This window comes from Lepisma saccharinum, chromosome 28 (assembly GCF_977018435.1).
Source record: "Lepisma saccharinum chromosome 28, izLepSacc3.1, whole genome shotgun sequence".
Taxonomy (NCBI): Eukaryota; Metazoa; Arthropoda; class Insecta; order Zygentoma; family Lepismatidae; genus Lepisma; species Lepisma saccharinum.
The window spans coordinates 8,127,841-8,150,223 of record NC_139256.1 but is presented as its reverse complement, the minus strand read 5'-3'; the positions used below and the strand labels follow the sequence as shown (position 1 = coordinate 8,150,223).

Below are 22,383 nucleotides of genomic sequence, written 5' to 3'. Positions count from 1 at the left end.
TTTGCTGCTAGGAATCGGTACGTTTTAACTACAGCGCCTTATTTTAACATTTACTAGTTTCCCGCCGAAGAACACTGTTGCCAGATATGACCTACTACGAGAACTCATTCCCTAGATACCACGTTTATCTCCGGAACACAACGACACAAAATAGAAAATATCCCCGACAAATCAAAATTTTGATACATGCTAAGGATGCATTCTCCGCATCCCATTTGACAGTATATTACTTACCACACTGCACGGGTGTCGTTAGCGAGGGAGGCAATGGGTTGCGTTCCCCACAATAACACAGAAAATGTACGTATACGTAGTATATCCCCTCCAGCGCTCAAAGGCAACGAAGAGCATGCGACACTGTAACTGCATTACAAGTTTTATTTCGGAGTTTTAAAGTTGGGAATTGCAATCCTCTTCGTGGACTTTTGAAAATTTATCAGTGAAATAATTGTCGATACGGTGCCCAAGGGCAAGGCCGCCCGCTCAAAGCGGGCAAAACGTGGAGTGATGCTTTCTCCCAGTTAAGAAAAATTCTCACATATCACCCCCCAGCACTAGGATAATTTCCATAGGCAGTTAATCTGTATCTGTTGTCTTTCACCCCTCGTCAATGTTTTCATGCTACAGTTTCAAAATCGGAATTATATGAAGAGTTTTCAGATACCTCTGCCCAAGGGTATTTATTGGCTATTGGCACTAATTTTAATTTGCCAAGGGGTATCACGCTATTATTGTTAACTATAATTGTTATTATATCAATAACAAGCAACGAAGTAAACAGGAAATTGCCCGCTCCAGTTTCTCATTCAATTTATTCCATGACGAACTACCACTTCGGTCATGGCCTGGAACTAGTTCCGAAGGACATTTGTTAGAGGACGTTACCGTACAGTAGCCAACGTAGAGTTCCTAGTAGCCAACGCAGCTAATAGAGACATCTATGGCAGAAGGGCAAACTACATGAGCAGTACCAACAAATCAGAGGGTCTCTTGCACTCTACCAACGTGTTGAGAAATAGCAGTCGCCATGTTCAATAATAGTCCTTTCCATTTATAATTGTACCTATTGATAAATTAAATGATTGGGTTGATATATCTGGTGCATACTAGATGAAATTAAACATTGCGCATAGTATGGATTTACATTTTCATTTTGAATGCGATATATTAACTGCAACTCGATATCGTTAAATTTTGAACACTGTACCACTAAGCTCTGCTCCCAACGTTGAGTCGATTTGGATGCGTATAATGTTTCGAAAATGTATGTTTGCCTGCGGGATGACTCATTTTGATCTGTGGTTATCTCTGAGTAGAAATGTTGATTCTTCTCTTCTGAAACGCAGTTCAGTCAAGTATTTCGAGAGTGACTGTTCTACCATATTGCGATGAGGTACTCCCAAGTTATCCTTTTCTTTACTCTGGTTGCCATCGTAGCTCCAGCATTTGCATTTCATTACGAAGACTGTGGTAAGTTCCATGACAATGAGTACGGGAAAAGTTTACCGCTCAAACTAAAGTAAGAGGTGGTCTGGTGTCGAAGTGTACACCTCTAAACATAGTGTCTCAAGATATCAACTTGGCTGCGCCAGCTCAAAATTCAACAGAAAAGTGGCTCGCATTTGCATACTAATACTGTCCAAGAGAGAAATAGTCGCCGTCTCCGGTCTTGAGAGACATGAAAAAGAGCGGCGATGAAAATCTGTTGACTGAAAACACGTTATTCAATGAAAAGGCGATCGGACCAGTCCCGTAGCCAGGAATTCTTAGTAGGGGGGGCAAAGTCAATCACAAAGGGGGCAAATTTTTAATATATTGTGTCGCATTGGCAGATATAGCAGGGTGCACTTGCCCCCCCCCCCCAAAGCTATAAGTAACAGGAAAGGGATGATACCTTGAAACTCCAACGAACAAAAAAAGTTCGAGCAACATCAAATAACAGTATTTCGAGAATGGCCTTTCCGGGCTGCCAAAGAATACAAAGATAAAGTCTAGTCGGGACTGTATCTACTTGATATTTACAGGTCGATAATGTTAATAGACGATTAATATGTACCAACAGCTTTGAGTTTCTCTGTAGAGCTGATTAAGGGAGCTTTTTACAAATCGTGCTTCATAATGTCTCCCTCTAGTTTCCAGTATGCAAGATTTTTACGCACAAAGGAATCTAATGAGAATCCAACTACAAATTTTGTCGCTTTTTAACCAAAATAATAAATGTGAAACACTATCACATTTTCATCATGTTTGATACTAACTAAGCTGTCCTACATCTTTCACCAGCCAACCTCTAGGGTGGGATGGTTACACAACGCACTACGAAGCCAAGGGTCCCAGTTTCGAGCCTGGGCATGAGTGTTCTTTGTGAGGAGAGGCGCAACCACTGGCGTACGCTACAGCCCCCTCATAAATTTTGAAAAATTGACATTTTCAAGTAAAAGCACCATAAACTCTGGAAAAACCAGAGTGGTAAATTCAAGCCCTATAAAATTATCCCCAGGTGACATTTTTGAGAGTGGATAGTTGTAAATATACGATATATCTTATTGTGTATGCCGCCTACTAGAAAGCAGTCAGGGATGCCAAATTTTGAAAAACATTGGGTTCTTATAAGTTTCAAAAATCTCAAATTCTCCCATCCACGTATTATGATATTAATACGCACCATACTCGCTATTTAAAAAATATTATTTATTGATTTTAATACGAAAATATATAACAATAACAAATATAATAATAATAACACGACAAATTCTTAGGTGAAATATGTTCCCACGGACCCCTATAAGTTTGCGTCACTGAAAGCATCCACCTATACAATTCCAGCCCCTCCAGAAAAAAAAATCCTGCGTACGCCAGTGGACGCAACCAAGAATTTTTTGTCTGGAGGGGGCCAGTACCAGGACAAACTTGCAAATAATAATAATTTTAATATAGTGGTGGTAGTAGTAGTTATAATAGTAGCATCAAAGATGTTATTAAAAATCGCGCAAGAAGGGGTTAGAAGTCGGTGCTAAAGCATTTGTGATGGAACAAATGATTTGAAAATGTTTTTCCAACACGTTCAATTTCACATTAGCTAATACTGGAAAACAAGCACACAACTGTATTTTTGAAAGACACAAAATGCGTGATGAACATAATCCTATTTGTATATATGACATGTATTACTTTCATGTAAAACATATATTTTATTCATGCAACATGGTACGACGTAAAATAAGAAAATACATAAGTATGCAACATGTTAAAGCTAAATTGTGTATGCATTCAAAGTTTCTTTAATATATACAGTATATTATTTATGAGAATACATTAAATACACATAATTAATTTATCCGCCTCATAACAAGTCAACAGTAAAAATAATACAAATTTTGTCTCTTTTTCCTCAAAAGAATTATTCGTGCATTTGAAACAAAACTATTTATCAGCAACAGTCTGAAGTAGCTACATATTTGATCTTACTTCTCTCTCGGGTAAATTAAGAATGCATTATAGAAAACAATCATATTGGGATCGATGAGAGCAAGAACATTTTTAGATCCAAATTTTTCAAACTGAAAACATATTGACTCATTAGGGTGCAAATAATTTCACAGGGCACCATGGCACTTTCTTTAAAACATTTTTTATTTCATTTTGACCGTTTTGGCCCCATAGCTATGGCTCTGAACTTGGACTATAACAATAGCAGATATTGCGAGCGAAGCGAGCAAGAAAATTTTATGAAAATTTGAAACCAATGGGGGCAATTGACCCTCTGTGTCCCCCCCTGCAAGTTCCCTTGCCCGTCTGGAAGAAAAAACTAATTCCATCTTGAATATCCATTTGTCCTACTATTCTAAGATTCTGCTAGTCTTGTTTTTTTACTTAAATGTTTGCCTCCCTAGAATGGACTTCCGTTCAAGGTTGGGGGGACAATGCCCCCTGCCCCCTGTGGTTGCTGCACTGTTTGTGAGTGCCTCTTCATCAATTTCACGTCATCACTCATTGTCGCGATTAGCTAGAAGTGGCAGAAAAGCAACGCTAAGTAACAAAAATTTAATATCCATTCCCTCTCTCTACTGCATGAATCACTATTACCAAATGGTAGACTTGGGAAACAAAAAATTAAGTAGTTCAAACTTCATACCAACACATCCAAGAAAAACATTCAAACACATTAGGCACCTTTAATATAAGACTTCTCAAAATGTCATAACTGTTCTAGATACTGAAAATTACTAAATAATTTCCCGAAGTCTGAATCAGGCAGGGATTCCCCGCCCCCCCCCAATCCTAGTATGACATTATTAGGAATCCCACATACTTAATTAAATCACAAAATCAATAAGTGTCTGTTAAGTTGCTACAGTAATACAGGATATAATTGTAAAGATTAGTGAGAATACCAGGTTGGATTGTGTTCTGTATATTTCACAGGGGGGGCAAAGCAGGCTCTCAGGGGGGGCAGTTGCCCCCCCTGCCCCCCCTCTAGCTACGGGCCTGGATCGGACCCCCAAAAGATTGTTGTCAGAGGGACACAGAATTTTAATTGTTAGTGGACCTTGATATTCTTAATCATAATTTTCACGATGCCATTTCTTTTCGATATGCCACATAAAGCACACATTGCTCAGACTTTTATGAAAGATGACTTGGGTAATGGTTCCCATTGTTTTATGATATTTTTTTTTTCAAATTCTCCTAGCAGAATGACTAATTATCATACCTGTTGTGGTAACATTATCGTATGAGGGAAACTGATTCCTTCAAATTTCCTTCAAATTTACAGGAGAAAGTACGGTATAATTTAACAATACAGGGAATTTCTCCAATTTGTTTGAAATTTTGGATACTTACTAATTTGGGTCTCCTAATCACGAATCTGCACTTAAAATTTGGCGCTCACGTATAGAAATTCCTGAATTATGGCTAGCACGGACCATTCGCGCTAGCCCCACGAACCATTGGCACGTGGTTAGGTTAGGAAACATAGTTAAATTTTAGGGTTGTAGTAATATCAGGAATATATATATATATTTCGTTCTTTAAGTATTCGAAACGGAAAATCTTGCGATAAATAATGAACAATTTTGCATTGTCGGTTGCGATGGCTGACCCTCTTATTTTGCAAGTTTGACACGTGAGCGCCAAATTTTAACTTCAGATTCGGGATTAGGAGCCCAAATTTAGTGAGTATGCCGAATTTCAAACAAAATGGAGAAATTCCCGGTATTGTAAAATCGCTCCGATTTTTTTTTAACTATGCTTGCCTAACCTAACCGAAAATGTTTTTGGGGCTAACGTGAATGGTTTGTGGGGCAAACGTCAATGGTTTGTGAGGCTAAGGTCAATGGTTTGCGACGTATTAGCATAATTTCAAATCCAGGCACGAAAGTAGATATTTTCCGGTGAACGAGGTTGCAACACTGCATAAATCGACAAAACACTCTCAGAACGCCGCCTAAACCAGTACGCTATCACGGCCATAATGTGTTACAGATTCGAAACAACAAGTAACAGTAAGTACTCGTAAATCTAAGAAATAGACATTGATATGCATTATTTCACTTTAGGAAATGTTCCACATTCGAAAATAACACTTTAGCAATGTAAAGAAGTCTGAAATATATGATTCGTAGGTGTTTCCCTCATACGATAATAGTACCATTCTCCTAGCAGAATGACTAATTATCATACCATTTTGTAAATCATGTCACACGAAATTTGAACCTTCCTTAAAGTAATGAGCACTGGTTGGAACCTTGGTAGAATGCATTTAGGGACTTTATTTTAATGCTAAGATGGAAGTGAAAGTGAGGGGATGACGGCGCTATCTTCCAGCTAGAATGATTTGCATAAGCATCCCCCACCTACCACCAACCTCACCCAAGCATCCCCCCAGCTAGGAATTTCTACTTTCAGCTACCATGCCTTATCCAGCACAGGGTTCAATCATAGATCACCTAACTGTGCAGCATATATTTGATAAGCAATCTGTTGCAGATACTTGTAATAGACGATCTTGCAGGAGGATTGTTATCAGGGATTTATCCACAATTTCCCATTGGTAGAGAGGGATGCAGAGGTAAATACAGCACAGAAATGACCATAAATTGAACTTTTGTGAAAATTTTAGGGGAGTTTGTTGCAATAGCAGTGATCAATCAATCTCACATCTCTAATTATTTTCAAATCACAATATTTATTTATTGTCTTGTTGAAGCCACTCTTCATATGCAACACTTTCTTTCATGCTCTTCTCGTCCCTCGATGCGACCAGCGGGGAAGGCTGGAAGGAGTTATTCTAGCTGGCTTTTTCACCACCTCACCAGTTTCAGGTAGAGACAGCTGCCGGGAGGCAAATAAAAGATTTCTGCCACTGCCTCCCTTGCCCCCACTGCAATGGTTGAAAGGCTGTGGTTTCAAGTACACCAGTCTATCGCCTATAAGAACGGATAAGAGTATTGGTTTTCCCTCGATTACTATTTGATAAATCCTATAAAGAACTTAGGGGAGAAATTTCTGCAGTATTTATACCACAACTTTCTACACATTGTATAATATGTGTGTAAAATATTTGATGTAGTTTTATTATTTATGAAATGGGAATGTATTACGTGCATACAAAAATACTTGGAAATGTTATGCTTTGTTTTTCTTTTTGAAATATAGAAGATATAATGATTACATAACAAATATTTGCTCACTCTCTCTCTCTCTTGTTTTAGTAGTGTTTTATTTAAATATACTCATCTCTTTGTCTCCAATGAAAACAATTGGGTAAGCTAAACAGTCATAAATGTGGATGTGTTTATTTGAGCAAGAGAATGTGCACATCACTGATAGGCTATATAGCTACAACTTGGGATGTTTGGTGTGCAAAGCAAGATACCATGTATGTGGTATTTGGAAATCACGAATCTGCAGTTAAAAATTCTCGGTCAAGTCTAGAAAATGCGAAATACCTTGCATACATTACCGCTATAATTGTCGATATACTAATATGGTCGCCATGTTTGATGATGTGAACAATTGAAGTTCGCTATCCCATGGAGCGTTGCTTTACATGTGACAATATAGCGTCTTCATTAAATGTGAAAAACATACTTGCCCCACGAACCATTCATGTAAGGTTAGGTTAGGTTAGGTTAGGCAAGCATAATCCATGCTATAAAAATATTTAAGATAATATTTTAAGTTACAATTATGGAGTACATCCAGAATGTATTATTTTCACTGGAAGAAAAGTTACTGAAATTTGCTTTAATCAAACTGTACAAATATTTTATAGGGCAGTTTACTAGAAAAATCCTTTCTATAAAAAAACATATATCTATATGTATGGTGCCAAAAACCGTACAAGCAATTTTAAGCATGTTTTTTTTTTTAAAAAAAAAAAAGAAATCTATTTTATAACAAATCCGATTTAAATAAAAAAATCAACAAAAATGATTTTTTAAATAAGAATCTTGATTTTCATCCACCCTGTTTGTAAGGTATGAAGATGAAGTACAATAAATTCCATCTGTAACGGAGATTTCATAGTGAATCGACATGCAACATGTGCTAATTGGGAATGAGCGTGTGTTGTGGCATGGGCCTCTGCACATCATTGTATTCAATTGATTGCGCCTCATTGTCCCTTTTGTGTGAAATCTTCATAAGAGCGAAGATAGTGTGCGCATATAACTTTTTCTTTTCCAGGCTCAAGGGCTGGGAAACTAAAGATAGTGTCCATACCAGCTTGTGGGAAAGGACCGACATGTATATTGAAGAAAAACACCAATATCAGTTTGGAAATTGATTTCAATGCATGTAAGTGTTATGCATAATGTGTAATGTATTGAGTCTGGTTTACTTGTAATTATTAGATACCGTAATGTGGGGCTATTCTGAACAAGTAGGGTTATTCTGAACAGTGTGTTATAAAATGTTTTCCTGTTTTATACTTCCTGAACTAATCTTGAAAACCACCTGGAAAAAAATTTCTATGTTATTTTGGGATCATAATGGTTCACTCTGAGTGCAATAATTCCCATGTGGTCGCAAAACGGAACTAATAAAACATAGAAACCTAGGAACAGTTGCTTTCACGTTTTCCAGAAACATATCAGCATGTTCAGAAAAGCTCCCATCATTAAGATGGAATGTTCCGAATAGTCCCTAGGTGAAGTACAACAGAGCATACATACAAAATGTGCTTGTGTTCAGAATAGCCCCCAAATTAGTGTAATTCTGAACAGAGGTTTGAGAATTTTTTCTGGACCAACAAACAACACACGAGTCTAACAATTTATGGTACGTCGAAGGTGGCATCGTGAGCTACGAAATTATGTTTTTTTAACTTTACACTTCTATCAGGTACCACTACAATTCAACGACATTTACTGCAATGCATTCAGAATAGCCCCACATTACGGTACTATTTTCCATATATCTTGGAATGAAACACGTAGTGAAACTATAATAGACTTTAAACAAGTTCTTACTTGATCTGCAAAACTAGTTCTTAGTAGGTAGAAATGTGAGCAAAAATGCAGGCTTGACCATGATTCAAACCTGGGTCTCTGGCATACCATAGCATTTCTCTACCAAATCAGGTGAATCCAGGACTGGCTTGGAAGCTCAGTTGGTAGAGCAATTGCGTGGTATCAGTGGCATGCCCAGGATTTTGGGAAGGGAGGGGTTGCGTACACTTTTTTCAGTAGTCAACCCTCATTTTCCCATCTTTTCCTTCCTTTGACATTCTTTTTTTTAGGAATGTGGACAAAAAGGGGGGTTATGACCCCCCACCAACCCCCCTTGGGCATGACACTACATGGTATGCTAGAGATCTAGTTTTGCATCTGGGTCAAACCTGGAAAAGTCAGGCAATTTACTATTTTCTGGAAAAGCCATGGAAATTTTCTGTTTTTCTGGAAAAATCAACATTTTTGTAGTACTGCACTAACAGCAGGTTTGTGAACAAAGAAAGAAAGGAAGGGCAGGCAATGAATTTTAAATTTGTTGTGTACAAACTACGTTTGAATATTACTCATAGTTACAGTAGGAATTATGTGTTAAATACTCTATAGGAAAGGGCCATGTTTTGAACTATTTGTAACTACAAATGTACTACACTAAATTGCTGTTAGAATTTATCTCTTGTTGCAATTTTTTGGTTGTATTTTATAGATATTAGAATTCATACAGATTTTATTACTAAATTTTACTATATGTATTATTTATGCTATAATTGTTTTTTTTTATTTAGAATTATTATTATTTGCTAACCACAAGTCAATCCTGCAAATATCATGTTTACATGTGAAGTGAATATTCTGAAATGTTGGTTAATTGGGATCCTAAGTATGGTGGTAGCTAAAATATAGTGACCTTCTCACATGCATGTTCAAATATATGAATTGCCCTAATGGCATTGTCATCATTCACCAAAGGTAGCAAAGAGTTGCTGAAATCGGTAGGTTAACAAATTATTATTTTTGTAATAGTCACGTGGAATTAATGTATTTGTGTTAGATGTGAATTTTTCCTGTGTTTGTGCTCTGCATTAAAATCTTTCAACAAGGTAAAATTAACATTATTTGTTGCTATAAATGATGATTGGTAGACTACTTTTTCAAAGATATTTCAGTTATTTTGAGCTTTTCTTCATTGAGTAAATGTTTCCCTCAATCAGTCTTGTTGAACAATGTTTTACAATCAGAGCAGTAACATTTCATGAGAAAAGATACAATTATGATAAAAAGACCTGGCAACTCTGTGATCATGCAGGCTTGTCAGAAGCCATCTTGGAATAGCTTTAAAATAATATGCAATCCACAGTACTGGATTTTTCTTCAAACTTCATTACTATCTAATGATGCAAATGAGAATTTTGTGAAACATTGCCTGTTGTAAAAAACAAAGAATGGGTTGCTCGTACAAATAATGAATAAAAATGTTTTACTGTAAGAACTTGTCCAGAGCAGTAGAAGTTTATGTACCAGGTGTTCATAAATAACTCTGAAGCCTCTTCAGCCTGTTCAAAACCTTGCATTGCAGTAAAATATGGTACAAAGGCTTTGGAGACCACAGGGAAGTGAATGACATAGACAAAGAAAAAAGAAATAGTTCAAATTTTCATCACTAGGTGGAAAAGTGGTACTGAAATCGGGTGCACAGTGAACAGCATCCCAGGAAAAGCTTCGTCCCCCATTGATCACACTGTCTTATGCTTCCAAAGGGTTATTCACTTTGATGACTATTACATTGGATAGTACTGTGCTGTTACTTCAGCCCCATATTTCCACCTGGTGGTGAAAATTTGAAGTATTTCTTTTTTGTCTGCATTCACTTCCACATGGTCTCTATAACCTCCATTTCAATTTTTCCTGCAATATGTTGCTTTGAACAGGCTCCAGAGGATACTGATGGGAACTTTAATTATTATATTATATAATTATATTACCAGCTGGTATAATAGCAATATTTTCTGTACTTTTAAAATACAGTGACGTTTTAATTCGAACTCCAAGGGGCCACGAAAAAAAATCGAATTAACCAGAATATAATAAAAAAAAACACCAATGAAATAACACACTGTATTAAACATAAAACTGCATAAATACGCAAACAGTACACCTTACCTTACAACTGTTTTATCCATATCTCCATCCAGAAACAGTACACTTATTGGAATATTCGCATCATGTGATTGTTTTTCATTCCTTTTTCTACCTCTCTAAGCACTTCAACTTTCTTATCTAATTTTAAGCTACTGTACGCACCACGTTTCGACATTGTGACTCCACTAAAACACACAGACAAATGACCCCTTCTGTCCGGTTATCCTCTCCCCTCTTAACTTGTTTCTGAGAGGGTGAATGTCACATTCCTACAAACAAAAGCTCTGGGGATTCCCACTGCCCTCTCTTATCTGCCATCGGCACATCTGTTAACCATAAAAACAACCTTTTCAAGAAGAAAAGGGAGATGAGTCATCTGTTGGAATTTCTTATGTAGCAACCACTTTTTTCTTTCTTGGAAAGATTTATGTTAAATTATTGGAAACCTGACTTCGAATTATCCAAATTTAACCTTCAAAATTCAAATTAAGTAGTTATTTTTAACATTGTTTTAGATAGGGGTTTCAAGGGGAATGTGCTTTTGTTTGAATTATCAAAGTTCGAATTGAAGAGAGCGCACTGTATATAACTCTGATTCAGAAATACGATAATAAGAGTTTGATGACAGTGTCATGGGACTTTGTAAATCATCATGATAAGGTTTTGTGCCATGTGACACTCTTAATTTATTATTATTTTCAGTGGAACAAGCTACAGAAGTGAAAGCCATAGTCCATGGAGTTCTAGGTGGCATGGCACTTCCATTTCGATTTAGCCATGGAGATGCATGTAAATATGGGGGGTTGCAGTGTCCATTAAACAAAGGCTCAACTTACACATACAAAGCAACATTGCCGATTCTGAAAATTTATCCAGTGGTGAGTTTTCCTCATAGTCGTTATACAGTAGTAGAGGGAAGATTGATAAATGACAAAAAGTGTGGGTCAAATGATTTACTCGGAATGCTTTCAGTTTTGAGAAACATGATATGAAGAGTGATTTATTTTCAGGCGGGTTGTGTATATTACATGATTCTCCATATATTCATATATTACATATGCTGCTATTCCATGTTATAAAACTTGGTTCATATGCCTGTGTCATATACAGCTGTCAAAAAAAAAAAAAAAACTTTCAGGAACAATTTTAACCCTTAAACAGAAACATAGGTCTTTACTTCATAATTAGAAACATCCGGTCTGAGACACCTTATTTTTTAATATTTGTTATTACATTTTTTTAAAGTTTTTTTAGACAATAAAAGAGCAAAATCATGATTAGTAACTAAAACTTATTGAAAACTAAAATTACGTGTGAACAAGACTAAGAAAATGTATTATGTAAATCACTTCCAACCTTGGCATTGAATACGTAATGTGAAACACCTGGTCTGCACGTTTTCAAACAACAATAAGTCTCTCGTAACAAACAGTCACAAACTGAGCAGTAACATGTGCAGAGAGTAGGCAAGTGGTTGATAATAAGGTACTGTGGAGGGGGGAGAGACAGCTCAATCAGTGTTGCCACACTGTAGAACTACAAAACACTAAAGGTCTCACAGACCCATGTTTCTGTTTAAGAGTTAAATATAATATCTATTGAATACCAAAAAGGTGTTTAGGTTCGCTAGTGAAAAGTAAAATCCCTGTTCATTATGTTTATGTGCATTATTAGTAGTGAGCGGTGTGCATGAATTTTTGCAGGCACTGTCAACACAAAAGCTGTATAATCACAATATACTCCTGACCTTACGTAAGTTGCTCTTGGTTAGTTTGTTGGGGACATCCGTGTATATGTATGAAAACTATTTGGTGTGTAGAATTTTGCCATTCCACATATAGTGGACGAAGTTGTTTTTTTTTAGGGTGGGGGTTAAGGCCTACAAAAAGTGCTCCCCCTCTCAAAAAAAAATTCCAGCAGTGACCTGTAATAGTCTTGCTTTTATCAGTTCCTTATTATAATGTAGATTAGGCTGACATTCAAATTTAAATTGTCAGCTAGTAATGCTAGAGTCGAACTGATTTTTCTAACCATGTATTACAGTTAGGGATGGGACCGATTAATCGGTACTTTATCGGTATCGGCCGATATAGGCATATCGGTGTATCAGTTTATCGGTAACATTACCGATTATTTTACCGATCCGATATATCGATAAATATCTTATAATTTAGTGCAAAATTCTGCCATTTTGTTGTAATTTTTATGGATAATGTCCATGCCCTACTTTCTGAAAAAGTAAATGTCTAAATATTCAACTTCTTTTGCATTGCAGTCAGCTCAAAACACACATTTATTACGAAGATCAATGAAAATTTCAGGGTCTTCAAGGACCATTTCTAATTTTATATCGCATCGGTAGAATATCGGTTATCGGTATCGGTAAATTTTATATCGGTACTGTATCGGTATCGGCCAAAATTTCATATTGGCCCATCCCTAATTACAGTACGAATTCAACAAATTTCTACTGTAATGGACCATATGTTTTGTATTTCTATTATATTAATGCTATGAACAGTATTTAATTTCTTACAGCTTTCACTAGATGTTAAATGGGAACTGGAAAACGAGAAAAAAGAGGACATAGTGTGTGTACTAATTCCTGCTAAAATTGTAAATTAAACATACAAAGAATTGAATATTTTTCATATGAAAACTTTGTATAAGAAATATTATGAAGTTGATTATTTATATATTTTTATGTGTATGCGTTAGAAAGGATAAACAAGTTTAAACTATTTTTGTAATTTCTGGCCATCTGAAGTTTGTTTAGCTAAAGGTGCTGTAGGTAAAATGTATCTTAACTCAGAGTGTTAATTTGAAGGGGATTGCAAACAATTGTGCACTGTATTGGAGTTTATCTTGAAGCTGGTTTGTTTCCAGTATGTAGAAAACAAGTCACATGGGTAACTAAATCATTAATATACTGAAATCAATTACTTACGTTAATCGTGAAACTGTTAACATTTAATTAATTATGGTGGCTTTGTCAGGATATGTTGCTTCACTGGGCAGGTTCCAGTTTCCAGTATTTTCTGATAGCTGCTGTCTTTGACCAGATTGTCAGCAACCAAGGTACAGTACAGTGGCAAATCCAGCTGGTCTATTAAACTTTTGTGGACGAACGACTGAATTTTACTTGTACTTGTGTCGAATTACATTGGTCTTTGGATTATACTCTTGAGAATAGCATTGAGTAATTTACATGCATGTTGTGAAATTTTCACAAGGATTCCACTTCGTATCTCACATTTAGTAACGATTTCAATCCCAAGAAGAAGTTTTTGGTTATTTTTCATTAATTATTTCTCTATGATGTATTGAAAATATGTTTTCAGTACGAACAAGTGTTCTCGGGTTACCACCCAGGTTAAATCGGTGTTAGCTTCCAACATTTTGAGTCCATACATTGCTATTATCTTCAGGGAATGCCATTCGAATCACGTCACCATGAAAGCTACTATTCCTAATGTTTTCAGTAACTTTTTATTACAATGTTTATTTTCTTTTACTGTCATAAAATTGTTACACACATATATATCTGTGGATAGAGGATGTATTGTAGATTTCAGAAAACCTCCGGCTCCTGAACAACTTGGTATCCGGAACACTCATCCCCCTATTGGTCTGGCCAAATAGCCCAGCTACAACCAACATGTTATGAAATAAACTTCTGCCAGTCATAGCTAGCTCACACCATCAACATCAAAACCAAAGAATCACTTTCTTCATGAATTAAATGTTGATAAGGGTCAGGCACAACATATTTGAATAATGCTACTGCAACAATTTAAACCCAGTTGTCACCGTCCAAGGATAAAGTGAGTAGTTGCTTTTCGTATTTTAATGAATTACTATTTTTTTCTGTTCCATGAAACTTGTTCAAATAATCTAGAATTACATGCAGGAAGAGACATGTTGGATTTACATTTCAAAATGCAACACAAAAACAGCACAACATCCAAATTTAAATTTTGCTCCTAAGGACTATGCAGAGATAATTAGAGAATAAAAACTTTGAAAACTTAGGAGCAAAATTTAAATTTGCCATGAGTGGAATAAAAGTTTGCTGAAGATTTCAGTTGTGTATCTGCAAGTTCATGTTGCCTTTTAAAATGAGTCCAGCATAAATGTGTATTACTAGTGTATGTAATAGAAATCAAAAATTGTAAAATTAGTGATCCAAAAAAAAAAATTTTTATAATACTTGCTAGTTTTACAAAAATAACCTTGTACTATTTCCTGTTTCTCATTCCCAAGACTATTGTATACCTTATATGAGATTGAATAGGCTATAACAGGCATTTACAGCAGCAATACTATTATTTTATTTATATTTTGAGTATCTATTATCACATTCATATTAAGAGTATCATGCATAAAGTAACATATGAATGTTGAATTTTTAGTGATTTATCCAAAATTGTGTTTTCAACGCTGCAACAGTTTGTTTATATCTCAAAGAAGGCCATGGAAGCACAAATGGAATATTGTTGTTTCTGACTACTTTTGATAAAGTGGCAGTGTTGCAAGAACATTTCGCATTCTTTTCTTCTATTGCACATCTGCCAGTTATCAGAAACAGCCGAGTGATTCATAATTGTCCATTTAGTGCAACATGATTGATATGCGTTTCCAAGCTGATAAAAATTGAAAACTTGTGTGTTTCAACACTGCTTTGCAATTTCACTGGCATGACAGCAAAGTCAAGATGCTGGCTGCAGTGTGATTCATAGTATTATAGTACAATGGGTATAACTCAACCAGCTTCCCACTATCAGTGCTGAGTCATTCGACATTATTGCCAATACACTTTTGTTGTCTGCTTCACTGCAGATGCTCTTTTCAAAGTGCAAGCATTCTTTGCGTGGTGTTTTCTTTTTAAATTTGCTTTTAAATATTGCAAATTCAACACCTATTTGAACTCTTCCATACCAAAACCTAGTAGAAACACTACAATGCTAACACCAAATCAATCACTAAGTGACATGCACTTAGTAGGAATAGGAGTGTAGCAGTGATCGATCTCATCTCTCTTATTATTTTCAAGTTTCCATATTATTGTCTTCTCAAAGTCTCGCCTCCTTGGTATGATGCAGATATGGATAAATAAAATACAAGTTTTGTGTTAAATTATCACTTCCATTGAAGTAGGCATGGACGTAACTTGGGACCTAACTTTGAGGGGGCAGAATTAAACTGGGCTTAATTTTGAGGGGGCAGAATTAAAATGGGCCTAATTTTGAGGAGGCAGAATTAAATTGGGCCTAATTTTGAGGGGAACAATTAAAATGGGCCTAATTTTGAGGAGGCAGAATTAAACTTAGGCCTAATTTTGAGGGGGCAGAATTAAAATTGGTCTAATTTTGAGGAGGCAGAATTAAACTTAGGCCTAATTTTGAGGAGGCAGAATTAAACTTAGGCCTAATTTTGAGGAGGCAGAATTAAACAGGCCTAATTTTGAGGGGGCAGAATTAAAATGGGCCTAATTTTGAGGAGGCAGAATTAAATTGGGCCTAATTTTGAGGGACAGAATTAAAGTTGGCCTAATTTTGAGGAGGCAGAATTAAACTTAGGCCTAATTTTGAGGGGGCAGAATTAAAATGGGCCTAATTTTGAGGAGGCAGAATTAAACTTAGGCCTAATTTTGAGGAGGCAGAATTAAACTACTGTTGTCTGCTTTCGTGGTAGAAAGCCTGTATAGATATGCCTTTCCCTATAGATAATTGCAAGTGCAAATTTAAGCATGTAGACTTTGCATGTACCTCCATACTGTCACTGGAAGTTGATTATTTCCCATGCTTTTGTAGGATGTTCATTGTCAAAAGAACTATTACCCAATCACTATATTTTTCAGCACATCAATTAATTTTTGTAATATTGCAAAACCTGAGCTGCCAAATGCATAAGAATGAAGAAATGATATGTCCATTCCATTGCAAGTACAAGAATTTTATATACTTTTGTGGAAACTGAAACTTATTAATTGTAAGAGAAGTTGTTGTTTTGTAGCTTCCTTATTTGTTTTCTATGATCGGTTTATCTTCCAAATAAACTGCACATTGCAGATGAAAATATTAAATATTTTTCTGATAATTTTTTATTGGTACGTGATATGGGCAAGTAAAATTTCATTTATGGATGTAATTATTCAAGAGAAGAAATACTAACTACAAATACTTGGCCTGAATTTACGATTATTGTTAATGAATTTACAATCTGCATTTCTTATTCTATTTCTAAGATGCCAAAGAAGGAGTTAATTTATGTTTGAAGTAGTCAGATATGAAACTAGTTAGAATTGTTTCTAGTTTTAGATTGTAGGTAACAGAAGTGTTAATTGTTAAAAACATTCTATGCAAGTTATATGTTATCATTTGTATATTTTACTAAATAAAAGCTAGAGAATATGTAAACTTATTATTTTTTTTTCAAGAAGTGTTCTTTACACTCTGAGTGTACTTTAAAATATGCAAATGATCAAATAAAAACAAATGCTAAGCATGGAGGAGACATACATAGACCATAACCAAGCATTCAACAGTATAAATAAGGTGCAGTGTAATGTCATGAGCTTGTAATCAAGGGGTCCCAGTTTCAAGACCTGGTGTAGGCACATTGCACAGTTTGGATCTCACTTTACACAGTCCCAATTAGCCTATCATTGCTTTAACAATTAGCCCTTTCTTGCTCTGGTTCGGATTTAAGATTATTTGTTTTTAATTGGGATTAAAAATACCCTTCCGTTTAACCGATGAAAGATAGCTATGAACCTGTATACAGGACCCCCCCCCCCCCCCTAGGTACGTGGTACACCTTACATCAAGTACTTTAATTAATTACTAGAATATAAAATTCACTGGATAGGATTGGATGACAGTTTATTTAACAAAATTTAAATATGGCATTCGAACAATAATATTATATATATACATAAACTGTTGTTAACAATTATGACCTCAACAACAACATTAATATATATAACAAGATAATTTTCCTTAACTAATAATTGATATTCTCTCCTTTTGTTGACTATTTAATTGGTATCATTATTCATCCATGTTGTATCTGATTACCTAAAATAATATTTCTATGTTAAATTTCCCCCTTTTTCTAATTGCTTGTAATGACGATCACTCGGTGAAGATCAACAAGCAAATTAATATAATACTACGAACAACTCTACAAAATTAAATAAAATAATATTAAACTAATTCTCTATGAAAGAAATGAAATTAAACCATCACCACTACGTGCGTCTAAGGCCCCTGTTGACCTCCCCTGTCACGTCGAGTGCCCTGCTGGATTGTGATTTTGAACATGTGCCAGCTGGAAGTGGTGTGTCTCAGTTCAGGATTCTTACATCCACACGACAGACTGAATGATGTAACCTCTGATCAGTGCCATCTATCGGATTTTACCTTAACCATACCTTTCTTTCATTCGGAGGGAGAGAAACCAAAATCTTACACAAGCTATACAATGCAAACCAATTCAACACTATAGAGGAAAACTTACACAAGCACAAGAGTGATTGATTTAGTATGAAGCTACACCAACCCACCCAAAAAGTTAAAATTGAACAATAAATAGAAGAGTTTCAGTATACAAAGAGAATAAAATGAAGAGAAACATTACCTTGCATATGGCCATCCAAGAAATAACACAAAAGAGATACAATGTTGTTCAAGTCCAGTCAGACCTGTGCTTATGCACACGATATAGCGATAATAATATCAAGGTCAGAGAAAAACTCGGAAATTTGTTCAATTAAAGAAAGCAGTCGATGAACTGGGATTGAATGTAAACGCACAAAAAACACAATAAATAAGCACAACCTGAGAGGGACACAAAAGAAATTAAGATAACATTACAATTAAAGGAAATAAATACGTTAAATAGTATTAATTAATTTAATTACGTACGTGAGAGAGTATGGAGTCTTATTAGGACGTTTCGGAGGTCAAACTGCCTTCATCAGGTTCGTGGATGTTTCTAGGCACAGAGCATAGTGCCGCGTAAAAGAAGTGTTGAATGAGGATTCGGTTAAGGTTAACTTACAAAAACTCTGCCATATTCCAACTTAAATAATCTCAGCATGTTAAGAACTTCGTAAAAACAATCCACACTTATATTAAAATAACTAAAAAAGATCCCAAGTGGCCGTTACGAGCCCAGGCTGGTTGTGAGGCTTACACTGGTGAGCGGCTCCCACCTCAACCGGAAGGTGAAAGCTATCTCCCCTCCTATAAACCATCCCTCTTTTATCTCTGTCACTAATCCAAAGTGAATTCTCGTTCTTCTTCTGCCGCTTTGATGACCTCCGAAAAAAGATGGAAACCTATTTTAGCTTCAGTTTTCACTGCCTTGTCCCATTTTTTAAGAAAACTGATCCATCCGTCCTCTAAATTACCGTCGCCTCTGTTGAGTTTATTCCTATTTCCCGTGCAAATAAACTTGGCTTCATAAACATTCCAATTTAATATATTTTTATCTTTCCTAATGACTTCTCTTTTTACAATCTTATGCCCACTTTCAATAATATGTTCACAGAGACCAGTTTTGGGTACTCCCTCCCCAATATCCTTGTCATGCTCGCCCCATCTTATACGCATGCTTCTTCCGGTCTGTCCTATGTATTCTTTGCCGCATTCGCATTCTATCCTATAGACCCCTTTTTGTTCTTCCGGGTTTTCCTGTTCCTTCCCCCCTTTTTATATTCAGTGAAATGTTTTTCAATGTTCCAGGGGGGCCTTCATACCACATTTTATACTATATTCTCTTAGTTTTTTTCTATTTTTTCCGATAACCCTTTGTAATAAGGGATTCCGACAGAGAGATCCTTATTAATCAAATTCCCTACCTCTGCATTCTCATTAGGGTCGTTGGTGTTCTCCCTTTTTATGATCTTTCGTGCTTTTCTAGCTACCTTATTCATTTCTCGATTTGTATACCTGTTTTTTAAGCCTACCTCAATTATCCATGAAATTTCTTTTTCTATTCTTTCGTTGCATAGCCTTATCTGCCCTCATGAAAAAATTAAGAAAAACATTTGTCTCAATCCTTCCTGGGTGCTCAGATTTTTTTGTTCATTTTACAAGGGTTGGATAAAAAGTAATGGCAACAGTGCTGTCACGTGAAAGGGGTTAGTCACAGCGCCACAAGCATTTCGTGGCTGATAAAGGAATATCAGACGAGGAAGTATAGTGAGTGGGAGCGATTGTATGTTATTCAGTCAAAAACAGCAGTGCTCTGAAGCAGAGGACGAGAGTGCAAGCGCCCTAACAATATGTTTAGGCAAGAAGAACAACGTCTCTCAGGCAGACGGTCAACGCAGCTTACTTCTGCACCTTCTTGCAACACCACCTTCGTCTCGCATTAAGAAGGAAGCGACGGCACAGTGTCCCATCATCCTGCTTGACAATGCAAGGTGTCACACTGCGAACAATGTGACGGCGCTCCTGCATAACTGGTAGTGGGAGGTACTGGAACATCCGCCGTATTCACCGGTATGAGACCGTGTGATTACGACCGTTTTGTCAAAATGAAGGAACCACTGGGCGGGAAGCACTACGACACGCGCGAAGCCATCATAACGTGCTATAGGGCGGTCACTGCGGGACATCGACAGAGATGGACGTGCTGACGATGTATGACGCCTTCCATACGTGTGACAGAAGGTTGTAGAGATGAGGGGCGATTACTTTGAAGGAATGTAACACGTGCTCCTCTGCCAATACAGTCAAGTACCAATTATACCAGTGTTGCCATTACTTTTTATCCAACCCTTGTACAAGTCACCAGTTAGCGGTTTATAGAAAACCCTTGTTTTTATTCCTTGATCGGTTTTTGTGATACTCAGGTCTAGAAAGTTATCTTCCCGTCGACGAGGTTTTCCCTTGTAAAACCAATCCTTTTTTCCTGCTTTCCTAATTTGTCAAAAACAAAATCAAGCTCTTTTTCTTTTCCAATTTTTAGAATATCGTCGACATACCTCCCATAGTATTTTAAATTACATCCTGTTTGCTCTAAAGCAGCTATTTCTACAAAATGCATGAAAATGCTAGCCACAATGCCCGATACCGGGTTGCCCATTGTCAACCCTTCTTTCTGTCTGAAGATCTTATTGTTGACATAGAAATAATTATAACCTGTTACAAGGAAGAACCACCTAACATATTCCCAAGCGGCAAGAATTTCGACCCCTTTTTCTAACAACCACCTCTGAAGGCAGTCCGGGAAAGAAAACCCCTTGTTCCTGGAACAAAAAATGTCCAACATGAAAGCTTGGTGAACCCGAAGAAAGTACGGCTTCCTCGTCTTCATATTAATCTTGGAGTGATGAAACAGTTTGTAAAGGCTTTAGATAAAGAAGGAGAGTACTTTAAATACTTGGTAAACAGCTTTTCTGGGCTGTCCGAAGCTAAAGTGAAGGAAGGAATTTTTGTCGGTCGGGATATTCTCGGGCTCATGAAAGATGAACCCTTCATTTCCACAATAACAGACAGTGAGAAGGCAGCGTGGACTGCATTTAAGGACGTGGTCACAAAGTTTCTAGGGAACCAGAAAGATCCCAACTTCAAAGGCATAGTACATAACATGCTGACACAATATAAAAATTTAGGGTGCTCCAAGAGTTTGAAAATGCACTTCTTGGCATCTCACCTTGACTACTTCCCAGAAAACCTTGGTACTGTTAGCAAAGAACAGGGTGAAAGGTTCCACCAGGACAACAAAGAGATGGAATGACGGTATCAGGGCAGCTGGAGCATCACCAGATGGCAGACTACTGCTGGACACTTTACAGGGACCTGTCGCAGGTGACTATAGTGCGCGTCAAATCTCCTGCATATGGCGATAGCCAATAGCAGCGCACTGCAGCGGTGCCATGTCGAAATCTCACACGGAAAAGAGACAGCGTGGTTGAGCGAAACACCTTGTCACGGAGAGCACGGAACATTAGATAATATAACATATAATAAACTTATGGAAGAAAAGAACATACCTGATTATGCCAGAGGGACTGCATAATTGTTTCAATATTCTCAAGGTGGAAGTTGTACAGCCTTTGTAAGATATTTTGTCCCGTAAAGAGTACGTTATCCTTTTGGCAGTAGAAAATTCGCCACAATCGTAAATTTCAAAGACGGTTCTACGAACTACGTATTTTTCAAAGTCATCTAAGTTTGTCGTTCTTTTCGGTACGTTAATGTGCTTTCTAGGTGATTGAAACATTGGAGCAGGCCCCGATCCACATTGTTTTGCCCCCGAACATATCCGAGAAACGGTTGCTTGATTCACACCACACGCTTGAGCTGTTAGAGCCTGGCACTTCTTAAAGTCAATTTTACTGCTCTCTTCTTCACTCGAACATTTTTTTTAAAAAAAATTGTACACCTGAAAAATCACCCGTCGTGCCTGGCTTCGTACAACACTGTATTGTTCTCTCTTCTCTCGCTATCACTACCACTTGGTTTACTCAACGACATGCTGCACACACACACACACACACACACACTAAAAACGTGGGAAAAACGAACAGTGACGGTATCCTCTTCGTCAATTTCTCCTTCTACCATCACTGGGAACGAACCTGCCCTGTTCCCTTCGCTAATCGGAAAGTTTCGGAATGCAACAGGAACGAAGGGAGAACAAAAACGATACAATGCAAATACGTTTATAATGACATTGCTTCTACAGAGGGAACGGTATAAGCTACAATCACGCTTGTTTTTCGTACATACTCGCAAATTCATTATCTTTCCATCTGTTGAACTACTGACAC

The 22,383-nt window shown here is 36.8% G+C and overlaps 1 protein-coding gene across 1 annotated transcript; it reads left to right on the top strand.

The window, feature by feature from the left end:
* The first annotated feature begins 1,268 nt into the window (after window positions 1–1,268).
* LOC145981085 (NPC intracellular cholesterol transporter 2 homolog a-like) lies at window positions 1,269–17,003 on the top strand. The gene is made up of 4 exons (XM_083114220.1): window positions 1,269–1,470; window positions 7,693–7,803; window positions 11,298–11,473; window positions 13,134–17,003. Exons 1-4 carry the CDS (start codon window positions 1,389–1,391, stop codon window positions 13,218–13,220), a joined length of 456 nt encoding a protein of 151 aa, XP_082970346.1. The 5' UTR covers window positions 1,269–1,388; the 3' UTR covers window positions 13,221–17,003.
* Window positions 17,004–22,383: the final 5,380 nt, after the last annotated feature.